General features: G+C 53.8%; 1 protein-coding gene across 4 annotated transcripts in view; it reads right to left on the bottom strand.

Annotated features, from left to right (window-relative positions):
* Window positions 1–13651, bottom strand: part of MYT1L (myelin transcription factor 1 like) — a 142793-nt gene that overhangs the window by 59280 nt on the left and 69862 nt on the right. For all 4 annotated transcript variants that reach the window (XM_042933785.1, XM_042933787.1, XM_042933786.1 and 1 more), the window contains exons 10-13: window positions 11181–11431; window positions 8645–8881; window positions 6325–6446; window positions 5370–5438 (exon numbers count right to left, since the gene is read on the bottom strand). In XM_042933785.1, coding sequence (XP_042789719.1) covers window positions 5370–5438; window positions 6325–6446; window positions 8645–8881; window positions 11181–11431 — 679 coding nt within the window. The remainder of the gene's footprint in view (window positions 1–5369; window positions 5439–6324; window positions 6447–8644; window positions 8882–11180; window positions 11432–13651) is intronic.

The following is a 13651-nucleotide window of genomic DNA, read 5'->3' as shown; positions in this document are numbered from 1 at the left end:
GTGGTGCTGACCGTGGCAGCGTCCGTGCTCCCGGGAGAGTGGAGGCTACTCTGGTTGTCCTCCCCGTAATCGAGAATCTCCATGAGCCGTGAGCTGAGGAGCACACAGCTTTGCTTTACCTGTTATGTGTGTGTGCTCACCTGTGTGCGTTCATCTGTGTGTGTGCTCACCCGTGTGTGTTCACCTGTGTGCATATCAACGTGTACATCTGTGTGTTCATCATGTGTGTGCTCACCTGTGTGTGCTCATCCGTGTGCGTGCTCACCCGTGCAGGCTCAGTTATGTGTGTGCTCACCCGTGTGTGCTCACCCGTGTGTGTGCTCATCCATGTGTGTTCATCGGTGTGCATATCCGTGTGTACATCTGTGTGTTCATCATGTGTGTGTTCACCTGTCTGTGTGTTCATCCGTGCATGCATCGTGTGTACATCCATGTGTGTTCACCGTGTGCTCATCTGTGTCTGCTCATCTGTGTGTACATGCATGTGTACATCTGTGTGTTCATCCATGTATGTCCACCTGTCTGTGTGCTCATCTGTGTTCATCCGTGTGTACATCTGCATATACGTCTGTGTGTTCACCTATGTTCATCCATGTGTACATCTGAGTGTTCGCCCGTGTGTGTTGACCCGTCTATGTGTTCATCTGTGTACATCCGTGTGTACATCCATGTGTGTTTACCCACGTGTGCTCATCCGTGTGTGTTCATCTGTGTGCATATCTGCGTGTACATCTATGTGTTCATCATGTGTGTGTTCACCTGTCTGTGCTTATCTGTGTTCATCCATGTGTACATCCGCTTATACGTCCGTGTGTTCACCTATGTTCATCCATGTGTACACCTGTGTGTTCACTCATGTGTGTTCACCTGTGTGTTCATCTGTGTACATCTGTGTGTACATCCGTGTGTGCTCACCTGTCTGTGTATTCATCTGTGTGTGTGTGCTTGTGTATGCCTGGAGTCATCCTCAAACATTATCATTTTCGGTTTGCTATAATATGCTTACCTATAATTCTTAAATTTAACTTATTTTAAATCAGTCCTACTTAAGATAAAATAAAAAATCTACGTGCAGCCAAGCGTGTGTCTTAGGGTATTTTCAGAACCCTCTGGGGAGCGGACGTTCTAGACCTTGTACAGTTGTCGCACCCTGAGGCCTGAGGTATGTTCTGCAGGGGGAGCGGTGGGCACGTGCCCCAGACAGAACCCGAGCTAGGGGTGTGTGTGCCCGGGACACATCCCCAGCTGTGTGTGCTGCGTGTGTACAGGTCAGCAGTCCTGGCTGGTCTCCAGCGCAGCCCTGGGGGGCTGGGGGGAGTGGCTGCTGTGCGTGTGGGGCTGCCGGTGGGACTGAGCCGTGCACTCCCACTAAATTGCCCCTGATCTGAGGAGGGCCAGCGCCGTGTGCAAAACCCACTCGGTCTGAGCGCTGTCCCTGCCCCCTACAGCCCGTGGGTCCAGGCCTAGCCACCAAAACACCCATCCCTCAGTGTCCACGCCCGGAAAATGGGCCGAACCCCTCCAGCTCTTCTCTCCGGGGGCAGTGTGTGCAGAGGCCCTCTGTGAACTGTCAGGCACCCTGGGCGGGGGACACGCCAACCCATCAGCTGCGCTCTTGTAGGTGCGGTGGGGAGGGGGGGGCTCCCGAGCTCCTCTCAACCCCAGTGGGCAGAGCTCTGCTCTCGCACCAGGGGCCTGGTGGGGCTACAGCCCTGCCCGACCCTGCCGCCACCAAGAAGCTGGACTCACACAGCAGTGGCCGCCCCTCCGTGGGAGAAGCCAGGCCCGCGTGGAGGGCAGCTGTGATTCACCAAGCCCTGTGCATTCCCTTTTGTAAACCGTGAAGACAAACCATTACAGAACCGAGGATTACGTACGGGAACTGGTGCCCAGAGAAAGTGCATGCCGGACAACAGAAGCCTCAGGACGAGCCGCCTGCATCAGACCCCAGTAAATAATCCTCCTGCTGCCTAAAAAAACCAGCCCTAGAACATTCTAGAAACAAGCAGCTTGCAAAGCAAAATAGTATCGTGGCCAAAATTCAAACTTTTAATTCTTTGATTTAAATAAATTGTGGCCTATGTAGGGGTTACAATTCCTGTGTACCTAGGACAGATGCCCAGAGACGCCAGGAAATGCAGGAAAACGCAGGGCCCCCACCCCATGGTGCTGAACCAGAAGCTCCAGCATCAAGAAGGACGGGTGAGCGGCCCCCACAACCCTCTCTCCCACCACGCTCACGAGCGGCAGGGGTGGGGGCTGCTAAGAGAAAGATCCAAATAATGAAGAGGTATCTAAATTTGGCCAACCAAAGTATAAATGGAAGCCAATTTGGGGGCCCGTTTTTAGAGCTAATTGCCTCTGATTGAAATCGGTTTTGATTTGGCTCGAATTGGAGGCTCAGACGGCTACGGCACCTACATGCCGCCCGTGTCTACAGTGATCGCGCATCTGGAAGCGGACGGCTCCCGGCGGGAGGACGCGGCTTCGCAGGAAAGAGGCGGACAGCGATGTGAGGCGGCTTCCAAGCTCTTCCCCGTTGGTCCCTTCGGGTCCTCTTGGCCATGAAATCTTTAGAGAGGGGACTTCCCTTCAGAACGAGAACTCGCGTTAGGCAGAGTCCTCACCAAAAAGTCTCTTTGATTTGAACAATTCTATCTATCCTCCCCCCTGCTTTCAGCCTGGGGTCCCAGTGAGTGTCACGGCCGGTGAGGCAGGTTCGCAGGATGTGTATGTGACACACGGCACATCGGCCCAAAAGTGTGTGCACGTGGCACGCGGGCTTTCCTGGGCTCACCCCTGCTTCCCTCCCGAGCCCCTACACTGTGCTGTCTACACTGCACGGGCCGGGGACCAGGGCGAGCAGCCCTTGAAGAGTGCGAATGGTATTCACGTACAGGTTACATTTTAATACATTTTCAGTTTACATATTGCACATAATTAGACATAAAATTACCCACTTCTTTTAAAGAATATCCCCAATGTGTTGCCCTGGGTAAGAGCGGAGCAAAGTGTTGTCTCAGGAAGTTTAAGACGCTTGAAGATCCAAGACCAAGAGTTTATCTGGCACAACTCATCTTTCCATGATCAGAAACGTCCTGTTAATGGCCAACAACCAAAATTCAGTGTCAAGTGTGACAAGAGGAACATTTCCAGAAAGTTCCACACTAGAGAATCTTTGGGAGGGTACTGGCACCTCCCGTCTAAGGTCTTTATGAAGAAGTAGAATTGTGCGCCTACAATGAACGGTGTGATCTCACTCTGTCACGTAAGCAGCTGCCGCAGCACAGACTGACCAAACCTTTCGAAGATTTGAAGATGTATGTGATCTGTTGAGGGGGGCAGGTGCGTGAGTTGTTCTAGAGAAAGCTGCTGTAGATCTTTAAGGAATCAACCTACGCTCCTATGCAGGGAAAAGCCATCCCCAAGGCCCTCGTGACTCAGACTAAAGGTAACGAGTGGAGGGGTATCATCGAATAAGACGTTACAGGACAACAGATATTGTATTCTATAGTTTCCTCAGGTGGGAAAGACTTATCATCAAGTAAAACTCAGTCGCTGAAATATTGGAGTTTTTATAGCAGACGTTTAATTGGAACCCGTAGTTTTGAAGATCCACCAATAAAAACGGGCCATTTTAGAAAACTGGTCAAGTTTAGATTTCCCAGAAAGGATCGCTCAAAATGGCATTTAGTTGTTGCAAAGACACGCTGACAAACGAGCGTGGCTTTCAGATGAACCACAATTAGGAAAAGGCCATCACTCCCTGAAGATCAGTTCTCATCCAGGAACAGGCAGCATGGAGGGAACGGACCACTCCAACACTGCCCTGGAGGACGAGGAGGGCGGACCGCCTGCCTCTGAAGACGCGGATGGCGAGGACCCTCACCCACCTTCCGAGACGGAAGAGAAGAAGACAGTGCGGACGGAAGCCAGAGAAGTGGCGGCTATGCTCGGAGCTTCGGGGCAGCGTAAACCGAGCCCAAAGTCAAGGGACGAACACCCACAACACCTAGGTCCCTCAGAAAACTACTCTGGCCTCTGGGGGTGTTGAGACGCTAACCACTTAGAAGCAGTCCTAGATACAAGCTGTGCAAGGGCTATTTCTTGTTTACGGCTGGCCTGCTGGAACTGCGTGTACGTATGGCAGACTTTTGCAAAGCATTCCTCATCAAGAAATTCAAAGGAAAGGTGCCATGGTCTGATGTGTTGGCCACGTTCCATGTGCAGTTAGTCACGTTTTGATCATGAGGGAAATAAGGCTTTAAGCTGTGAGAAAGGATGTCTTAACAAAGTGGGTTGAGGTGTTCTTGCACCTGTCCGTTCTGAGGTTCTAAAAGCTATTTGTCCATTAGGCACTGCGTGGACGACACTAGACTTTAAAGCCGTTAAGTAAGAGGATGCCCTCCGGGTGTTTACATGCCATGAAGAAAACGCCAAGAGTCTCGTGACGGAAGGGCTAGTTCAGGAGGTCACTGAACATGAGCAGGTGATCTATGGCGCTAGGGCCTTGGACAGGGATCCTGCAAAAAATGACACGATGTGAAACAGAGCCCTACACTCTGAGACAGGCCTGGTGTAGCACAGTGGGACAGGTGTGGGGTGGGATCCTTGGAGAAGGAATCGTGTCTCCTCCGATCAGAGCGCCGGAGACTTCCACGCACTCTCTATGACTTGTACTGACTCCTTCCAAAACTTGTGTCGGAACTGAATGTGGTTCTGCATTTTCAAAGAAGAGAAACCTTAGTCTGGGGAAATAAATGTAAGCGATCAGATTTATGCTTAAAGTATAGAAAGAGTTACAGGCACAGGGAAGAGGGAGAGCGAGCGGCTGGAGGGGTGTGTGCCTGAGTGCTGGCGAGCTCCTGGCTGGACCCATCGGTGAGGTGACGCTGTCCTAGAGTCTTTGGAACTATGACCACAGCATGCCTAGGGAATTGGCTACTGTCGTGTGAGTCCTTGTCATCAGTGCTATTTAAATGCCCATATTTTAAATGATCGTATTAACTAGCGACTGCTAAAAAACCAGTTTTTCATCTTTTAGGTTATAATCATTTCCTAAAAGCTTGAGTACCTCTGTCAAACTTCCTTTCCGTGTGCGTGTGTATCAGGAGAGAAACTACTTATGCCTGAGAAAATTCAGGACAGAAAGGCTATGGCATGAGAGAGCTAGAGACAAATGAGAAGCAAGAGGCAGAGAGACTGTCCGGAAAGGTGACCGAAATCCCGAGGACCCGGTCGTGTGTGCTGTCCAGGCACTGCGGGCGCAGGTGATTTTCTTAAAGACACTTTCCTTTACATGTGACACACCCATTTCGTTACTACTAGGTGCAGAGATTTTTAAAAGAATGATTTTCGTTAAATCTTACTTGAGTTCTTGTGAGCTGGTAGCCAGCATGCTTCGAATGCTTTTGTCAGCGAGGGGGCAGCCGGACAGACTGTAAGACAGGCCAGAGAGTCAGGTGAGTAGCGGCTCCCGCCAGCTTACGCTCCCGGACAAACACAACATAAAGTTGAAACTAAAAAGTTTAATGCAGAAAAGCGATGGGGCAAGTGCTGTATATTGAATTTTTTTTTTTTTTGGTATAATTAACTTGGCATGTTTACGTCTTCATTGAAGCAAACAGGTCTGTTAATAAACGATTTTTGAAAAAGAATACGAAATGTTTGCGCTCTTTGGTTTAAATGTTTGTAAAGAATTTTCCAAATCGAGGCGGTTTATCCGAATGTAAAAGACACTATACAACACATAAATCAAGCACGATTTTATAGGTCAACATAGAGCACTTAGAGGGTTGACACGTAATTCGACGTTTTTACTTTGACAGCATTGTTGAGGTAAGCTGAAAACAATAAATTGAAAAGACAGAATCCACCATGAGAAAAAATGAAGTCACACCTTCTATGTGAGGCGTAATTACCAGTCACATGACCACTCCCATCACACCTTGGTGTTGGACATCTGCCACCAAACAAAAACAAAAACAGCCAAAATAGTAAGTAGGTTTAAAAAAAAAAAAAAACTTTAAGAAAGTTTCATTGTTTCCAGTTTAGCTGCAATGTCTGTGAGGGGGTTAAGCGCCCTGAGGGAAGCTGCAAAAACGGCACGGACCAAATGGTAGAAGGCGTCTCCATCACACAGAGCGTCCTGGGAACAAGCAAGCCACGCGGCTTCTCGCTCCCCTGAACTGGCAGTTTGAGACATTTATATGCTGCGAACGTCGCATGCTCAAACGGCAAGGCATGTACAGATCGGTTTTTAAAAATAAGCCAAAGAAAGGGACAGTCGAGAAGAGCAGGCATCTCGCCTGGAGTTATGCTTACGTTATTAAGTCCTTTTTGCTCTCCTTGCACTGGGGGTACTTGGGCTTGGGGCTGGGGATGGTCACCTCTCCCGGGTACCTTCTCTCCTCCAGAGCCTCCTGGAATGGGTCCAAGTCTTCCGGCTGCGGGCAAAACACAGCTTCAGGGCCGCACAGACCACAGTGTGACAGACCGACCGCAGACGCGTCCCGCCGGGGCGCCGGCCGCCTCTGCGTTTTCCTCCCCTCCCACCGCTGTCCCTTTAAAGGTATTCCACGCCTTTGTCCGGATGAGGCCCCTGCCGCAAGCGCGGAGCGGGGCTCTGTTCAAAGACTATCGCTTTCGGAGCGGACCGTAGCCGCTCACCTACCGCTCTGAACTTCTAAATTCACGGTCACCTGTCGGGGGGCAGGGCCTCACTCGATATTTCTGTTGGGGTACTAATAAGAGGGACAGACACATGGTTCGGAAACCAGAGACCCTGTTTCTTCGTTGGCCTTTCTCACTCGATGCCCAGCAAGCACCTGTTGCTGTCCGGCACCCGCGTCCGACACTGACCTGCTAAGCTTAAACACTGACCCTACACGTGTTCTAGAACGAGAGTTATTCCGACCATCGGTGAGCATTCTGCGCGTGTGCGTTAAGTCCCAAGGCGAGGGAAGACCAACTGAGATTAAGGTTGTAGTTCTCAGTTACTCTTATGCAACATTTTCTTTTTCAACAGAAAGCGTCTCCTCCTGGGTAAGCGGGTCCCCTTGCGCTAACTAAGAAATGCCTATAGATGGCAGTACTCAGCAAACGTGTCTTGTGAATGCTCGCGAGTACTTTTTCCTTCTGGGACGGTCTGTATGATGAAAACACTTCTGTCGGTTTAGGAGGGCTTAATTTTAATTAAAATAAATTCGGAGACTCAACCATCACGCCTTATTTGGTGGTGATGATTTAACACCGTAGGAGAGAAAAGAATACTTTGGAATTTAGCTTTTGCCACTCAGACTCTATTCTTTGGCAATGCGTGGCTTCAATTTAATCAAATTTAGTCATTTTTGAAGAATAAAGACGATAGGCTTTGAGATGAAATGGCCTTATAGCCGGGTGCCTTTTCTGCCAATTCTTACAAATAGCTAATGTTCCCTTTTTTTCTGCACTTCCTTGTTTCCCTAAGAAGCTATTGCTTTGATGGTGGTCTCCCTCTTGTATTCAAAAAGGATTTTCATTTTCCAGTGGCTAAAGAAGACGCCACAATTTTCAGGACTGAACCCTGGAGAAAAAGCCGGGACAATAAAGAACAACCTCTTCTTCGCTTCTTTTCTCAGCTTCAAGGCTATGTTCACGACTTGGGGAACTTGAGTGTGCACGTTGTGACTACAGGTCTCCCCCACTTGGCGAAAGCGCGCGTCACACCACTTTGCTCTCATGAAAGACCCGCATTAGTACCTGCTTCTGCTAACAGAAAGAAACCAAAGAGGATTCGTGCTTCTAGGAAAAGAGGCGAGAAACGCAATAGCGCTCGGTGTTGGTTTTGCGGAGAGCCGTCGAGCGGCGGCTCGCACCCGGGCACGCTCCCGCCCCCGAGGGCCCACTCAGCAGCGTCTCGGCGCCCGGCTCCAGGGCCCCGACCTGTGCCTGTGCGGTGAGCACCTGGGCTTCGTTTCAGGCCATTTCCCTTTCGCAAAGTGTGTCCTCGGGTTGAGAAAAGCCTGAGAGGTTATTTTTGGGGTCTGGGGATGCTGAAAATACATTCCATATAAATTACTGGTACCTGCTTCTGCACTTTGTGCCATTTGGCTTAGGAAAGTCTCCACAGGAAAGCTACAATTTCCGGTCACCGTACTTCAAAAGTATGTTCCTGACATAGCTGTCTTAGCAATACTGCAGTCAGGGAAGATTCAGGCGATTATACTAAAGCGACTTCTCAGGGCTGGAATATACTCTTCTGAATATTTTAGGTTTCTCTGGGAATAGGCACGAGCCTTCGCGTCAAAGAGCTAGCTAATTAACAGCACACAATTAACCATTTAGGTACTTAACACTCTCCTTAGGATTCTCTATCTGCAGGGAAAACCATGCATCATAGCAACATGTCACCCAGAAAAAGGGACGGGCTGGCTGTTGACGTCTTTTCTTAGAGAAATCGTTTGTAACTAAATGCACTTGTTGGAAAATAAAATTCACGCTCAAGAAGACCCCGGGGTTTGTTTCACCGAATCGGTGTCAGTGACAAATCTCTCCCTGGTCCACGAAGCGCGTGGTCAGCCCTAGTCAGCTGAGGTCATCCCGCGGGTGCCCGCCGACGCCCGACCCCGCGCCCCGAGCCGGCCGGCAGGTGGGGGGGACGTACAGGGGCCTCGCTGGTGTCGCCCCCGTCCGCCCTGCGGGGCTTCATCTTGGTGTAGTCCACGGGCAGCTCCCAGCAGTCGTCCTCGCCCAGCTGGAAACACCGGCCACCCATCACCGCCTGCTGCTGGGGGGACATGGGCTCCAGGGGCGTCAGGACCGGGCAGCAGCTCTCCCGCGGCCGTGGCTTGTTCATGCTGAGGTCCAGAGTCCCGTTCTCATCCACCTCCATGTCGGGGTTCTGCCGGACAGAGAGACATGGTGACCGTGCGGCTCCACTGCCAGCCACAGCCCTGCCTTCGGCCAGTGCAGAATCCAGACGCGGATTCCTCCTGGGGTCTCCCGCGCATGGGCTCCCGAGGTGAGCGAAGCGGTGCCCTGGGGACATGTCTGCTGTCCCGCACTTAGCCGCGACATTGGATGGCAGGTGCGTGCATCTATTCACCTGTTGGTGACCTGCGACCTGTCCATCTAGCTCTTATTTATTTGTCTACCACTCACCGCTTCTCTTTATCTTCTCTTTTCTGCAGTTCCCCTCTGCTTTTAGAAATAAGCCTGGTCGGAAGACAATCATGCCTAATCTCCACTCTATTCCAGCTCAAATACCGTTTAAGAGATCAGGGATAGATGTGTGTTTACGCTTAAAAATTCTCCTTCAGTTTCACTGATGCAAATACTTCAAGACCGGGAGAGGAGGAGACCAGACCAGTCAGGGGCATGGAGGGCGAGGGAGAAGGAGCCAGAATTTACTTTCCAATAAGAAATGCTGCGATGAACAGCCTTTCCACCTTAAGGGAGGGAGGTGTGCAATCACAGCTCAAATGACCTCTAGTCTAGTGATTCCAGTCTGACCTACTCTGCGTTTCAGCAAGCCCGAAATTTAGACAACTGTCTTAAAAAAATAAAGAAGTACAGGGTGAAGGTTTTTTTTTTTTTTTTTTTTTTTTTTTTTTAAATGATGCTTTGAAACAGACGAAGAAGTCTTCAGACCTTGCCTCTCCGGAGGAGGGAGGCAAGGAAGGACACATGAAGGGCAGAGCGAGAAATACCGCCAACCACCCTCCGCTTCTGTTCCCGGAGAGTTACACTCTCTTGAGCAAAATTCGGGTTTCAGGCTGGCGTGAAAGCTGCTGCCTACCCCAGCGTCTGGCAGCTCTTTCCTCTGGACGTCACAGCGGAGGGAAGCTGCCCGGACGTCGGCCCATCCAGGCTGCTACCTTGATAAATTACAGAGCCGGATTCTGTCTGTGCTCTTCCTGTCCGTGAGCACTCCAGCTTTCAAGCTCTCCTACTAATTTAGCCTTCATAATGTTGGAGTTAATTCTCTCAGTCTTAGGTTTAATAAAGTGAAACAAAATCCGAAGGGGTTACTGTCTTTTTTTTTTTTTCCTCCTTGCCAGGGAAGCCCGTCCATGCTAGCCTTGAATTTTAGCAGCCCTGATCACCACAGAAATCGCACGCCCCTGACACTTCTCCATAATCGTGGAATAAAAATATTAAGAGTAAAGAAAGCGGGGCGCCTGGGTGGCTCAGTCGGTTAAGCGTCCGACTTCGGCTCAGGTCATGATCTCACGGTCCGTGAGTTCAAGCCCCGAGTCGGGCTCTGTGCTGACAGCTCAGAGCCTGGAGCCTGTTTCAGATTCTGTGTCTCCCTCTCTCTCTGACCCTCCCCGGTTCATGCTCTGTCTCTCTCTGTCTCAAAAATAAATAAACATTAAAAAAAAAAAGTAAAGAAAGCATTTGCAAAACATGAAGTTACTGGCCTGTCTCCATTCATACGCATCACAAGCACTCGTAAGGAGTCCCCTTAGGTCTGAGTGCTCAGGGTGCATGGCCGGCTGCGCTAGTACAGGAGAAGGGGTGACGGAGTGGCCCCCGCCAGGTGGCACCCTCCGCTCTGCGGCAGCCTGAGGGACTGTCCTGCCCCCACGTCAGCAAGGTGACAAACCCTGCGAACAGACGTCTCCGCACTAATGAAAGCCAGCAGGGATGCGTGGCAGTCCCAGCGGAGACTGGATTTCTACTTTCTTTCTTCCCTGATACTAGTGACCCACTGGGAGCCAAGGGACAGTCCTGTGCTTGATTTGACAGCGGGGCCACCCGACCCTCCTGGTGTTCAGGGTTCCGGGCACGTGGCCGCTTCAGTTTCCTACTGTCCCTGTGGCCACTGAACCGACGTGAGGGCACTGGCTGTCCTGTTTCCAGAAACGCCCCTGGGTCCTAAGGGCAGGGTCCACGCACACGTTACTCTACCAGGCCTGCGCGTGCCCCCCTCCCCGCCCCCCGCGTCAGAGAGCGGGTCGTCCTGGGACGCGTGCGATTGAAGCCGCTCCCAGCAAAGCCACGCTTGGGGCTCCGCTAGGTCGCGCGCTTTGTGGGGGAGGTAGCACCGGGGGCGCGGGCTCCAGGGGGCGCGGCGCCGGGACGCGCGCTTTGTGGCGGGATCTGCTGGGGTAGGAGCGCCGGGGGCGCGGGCTCCAGGGGGCGCGCACGGCCCGGCAGCGGGCACCCGGCGGGGCGGGGGGGAGGGGGTCGCGTACCCGCGCGGCGCACAGGTCCTGCGGCTTGGTGGACAGGTTCTGCGGCATCTCTCGGCAGCGCGTGGACAGGTTGAGGATGGCCGTGGCGGCCATGTGCGCCGCCTCCATGTCGTGCGCGTAGTCGAAGCTGCTCTTGCTGCACGTGCTGCTGGCGCTGCTTCCGCCCCCGCAGCTCAGGTTGCTGCTGCTGCTGGGCGCGTAGCTGCTGGTGGTGCTGCTGCTGGGGCTGGCGTTCTTGCAGTACCGCTTCGCTGGGGAGACACGGGGACAGGGGTGACTCGGGTCCCCGCCGACGGGGCGACGGCAGAGCGGGGCCCCGCGCCCCGCCACCCGCACCGCTGCCCTCCCGCCGGCCCGGGGCACACCCGCGCCAGCGGCGGGGGAGGGGGCTGATCGGTGGAGAAAAGCCCATCTGGCCTTTCCCCCGTGACCCTGGGAAGTTGGCGGGGACAGAGCCGGGTGTGGGGGTTGGGGGGCGGCAGGGGAGACGCAGGCGTCTCTCTGGCAGGCCACACGTGGCTGCGGTGGCCACCACCCAATCCATTTAGAGGCGCACACCTGTTTAGGATTGGGTCCCCTGATGTCAGGGCATGACCAGCGTGCCGGCCTGCTCCAGCCTGGGGGAGGGGTGTCCCGGTCATGACTGCCCATGGGCTCAGGGGGGCCACGGGGACCCCACAGACCTCATGGCTCCAGAGACTGGCCGCTCCTTCCGGCCGGGAGGGGCCTCAGTGGCCACCTGGGGCTCGCTGTCTTGTGTGCAACCACACAGCCTGGTGGGGGCCTGTGTGCTTTGGGGGGTGGCCCAAACACCCCTTTCCTCAGGGGACCAAACACCCCTTTCCTCAGGAAAAGCCTGGTCCTGTGATTCTAATAAAGAGCCACACGGAGGAACCAGCAATGTCAAGGGACAGACGATGGCACAGGCTGTGGGCTGAGCCCAAGGTGAGCAGGGCAGGGCGGCCACGTGCACGCCCCACACCGGCCCTCCTCCTCGTCGCGACGGCCTCCTGTCACCCGCGGGGAGCCTGGCTCCCAGGATGCCCTGGTGAACAACCCGCGCCACCCACGGCTCAGCCACTTGGGAGCAAGTGTTGCTTTTGTTCGTTCGGAATCTCTGGCACGCGGGTGGGAAAACGTTTGTGGGTTATTCGTCCGGGCCCTGTGGCCATTGCCAGGGGCGGCAGGCCACAGGCTGTCTGTCCACCTGCAGGCTGCCAGATCTCCCCTGGGGTCCTGGGCGGTGAGGGGTCACCCAGGGCGAAGCTGGGGGCGCGGGAGATGCCCACGGTCCTCTCCCTCACGGGGTCCCTCGCTCCGTCCTCGAGCGGCTCTTTCCCGACCCACCCGCACGTTTTCGCGTCCTTTCCAAAGCGACTTGCGACTCGGCCGGCTCTCCCGGCGTGTCCAGGGCTGGCAGCAGCGGTCCGTACCTGGAGCCGCTCTCCGCGGAGGACACGCGCAGCGCTTTCCTCCCGGAGGGAGGGGCACACCCGGCGATGTGACCAACGGACCCCCCCTCCCTCACCGACGCGGTCGGTCATCGTGAGCAATGGCACGAGGGTGCCCAGAACACCTCATTCGGATACAAGTGGCAGAATAAAGAAGGCCTCACGGTTGAGAACTTGCAACTTTGGACCGAAGGCCTCTTTCATCTCGGCCCCGGGTCGCACAGCGATGCTGGCAGAGAGCACGCGGGCCCTGGGGTGCGGAGGGCCACCAGGCCCCTCCACGGCCCCCACTGCGAGTCACAGAGCCGCTGCACGGGCAGGTGGCCGTTTGAAGTCCCCTTGCGTGGACCAGAGGGTGACTGCACACACTCGGACCCGGCACGAGAGCGGGCCAGCTCTCTCTCCTCGAGGACTCGTCACACACCCGTTGGCGTGTCTGCGATGTGACCTTCCTTCCTCTTTCTTCTGCGAAGGCAGCTTGTCTAAGCAGAAGATGACACCGTGGGTGCCAGTGGCCTGGGGGGCTGAGGCAGCAATGCAGGGGCAGCCGACAGAGACCCTCCCTGGAGAGACAGCCCCCCGTGCCAGACCTGAGCCTCGGGCACAGGGAACCACGTGACACAGCAGCTTGGGGTGCGCTCTGCCTGGGCTGAAGTCGTGGCTTTACACCATTTACAATTTTGACACAAAAACAGGCCTATCAGGGCGCCTGGGGGCTCGGTCGGTTGAGCAGCCGACTTCGGCTCAGGTCATGATCTCACGGCACCTGAGTCGGAGCCCCGGTCGGGCTTGCTGTTTTCAGGGTGGAGCCTGCTTGGGACTCCCTCTCTCTCTGCCCCTCTGCTCACGCTGTCTCAAAAATAAATAAAAATAAGGATATAAAAATTGTAGGAAAAATGAAATAGTATTTATCAGGGTTCCTGTCCCTAGCGAGGGTTAACCGCTGGCTCAGGAAAGAAATGTGGTGCACGTACGTGAGAGAAAAGGCCACTTCGTGGTGAAAGGAGCAAATTTCAATTT

The sequence above is a fragment of the Panthera leo genome, chromosome A3, assembly GCF_018350215.1.
Source record: "Panthera leo isolate Ple1 chromosome A3, P.leo_Ple1_pat1.1, whole genome shotgun sequence".
Classification (NCBI taxonomy): Eukaryota; Metazoa; Chordata; class Mammalia; order Carnivora; family Felidae; genus Panthera; species Panthera leo.
Note: the sequence above shows the minus strand (reverse complement) of the source record. Positions and strands in the feature narration are given on the sequence as shown.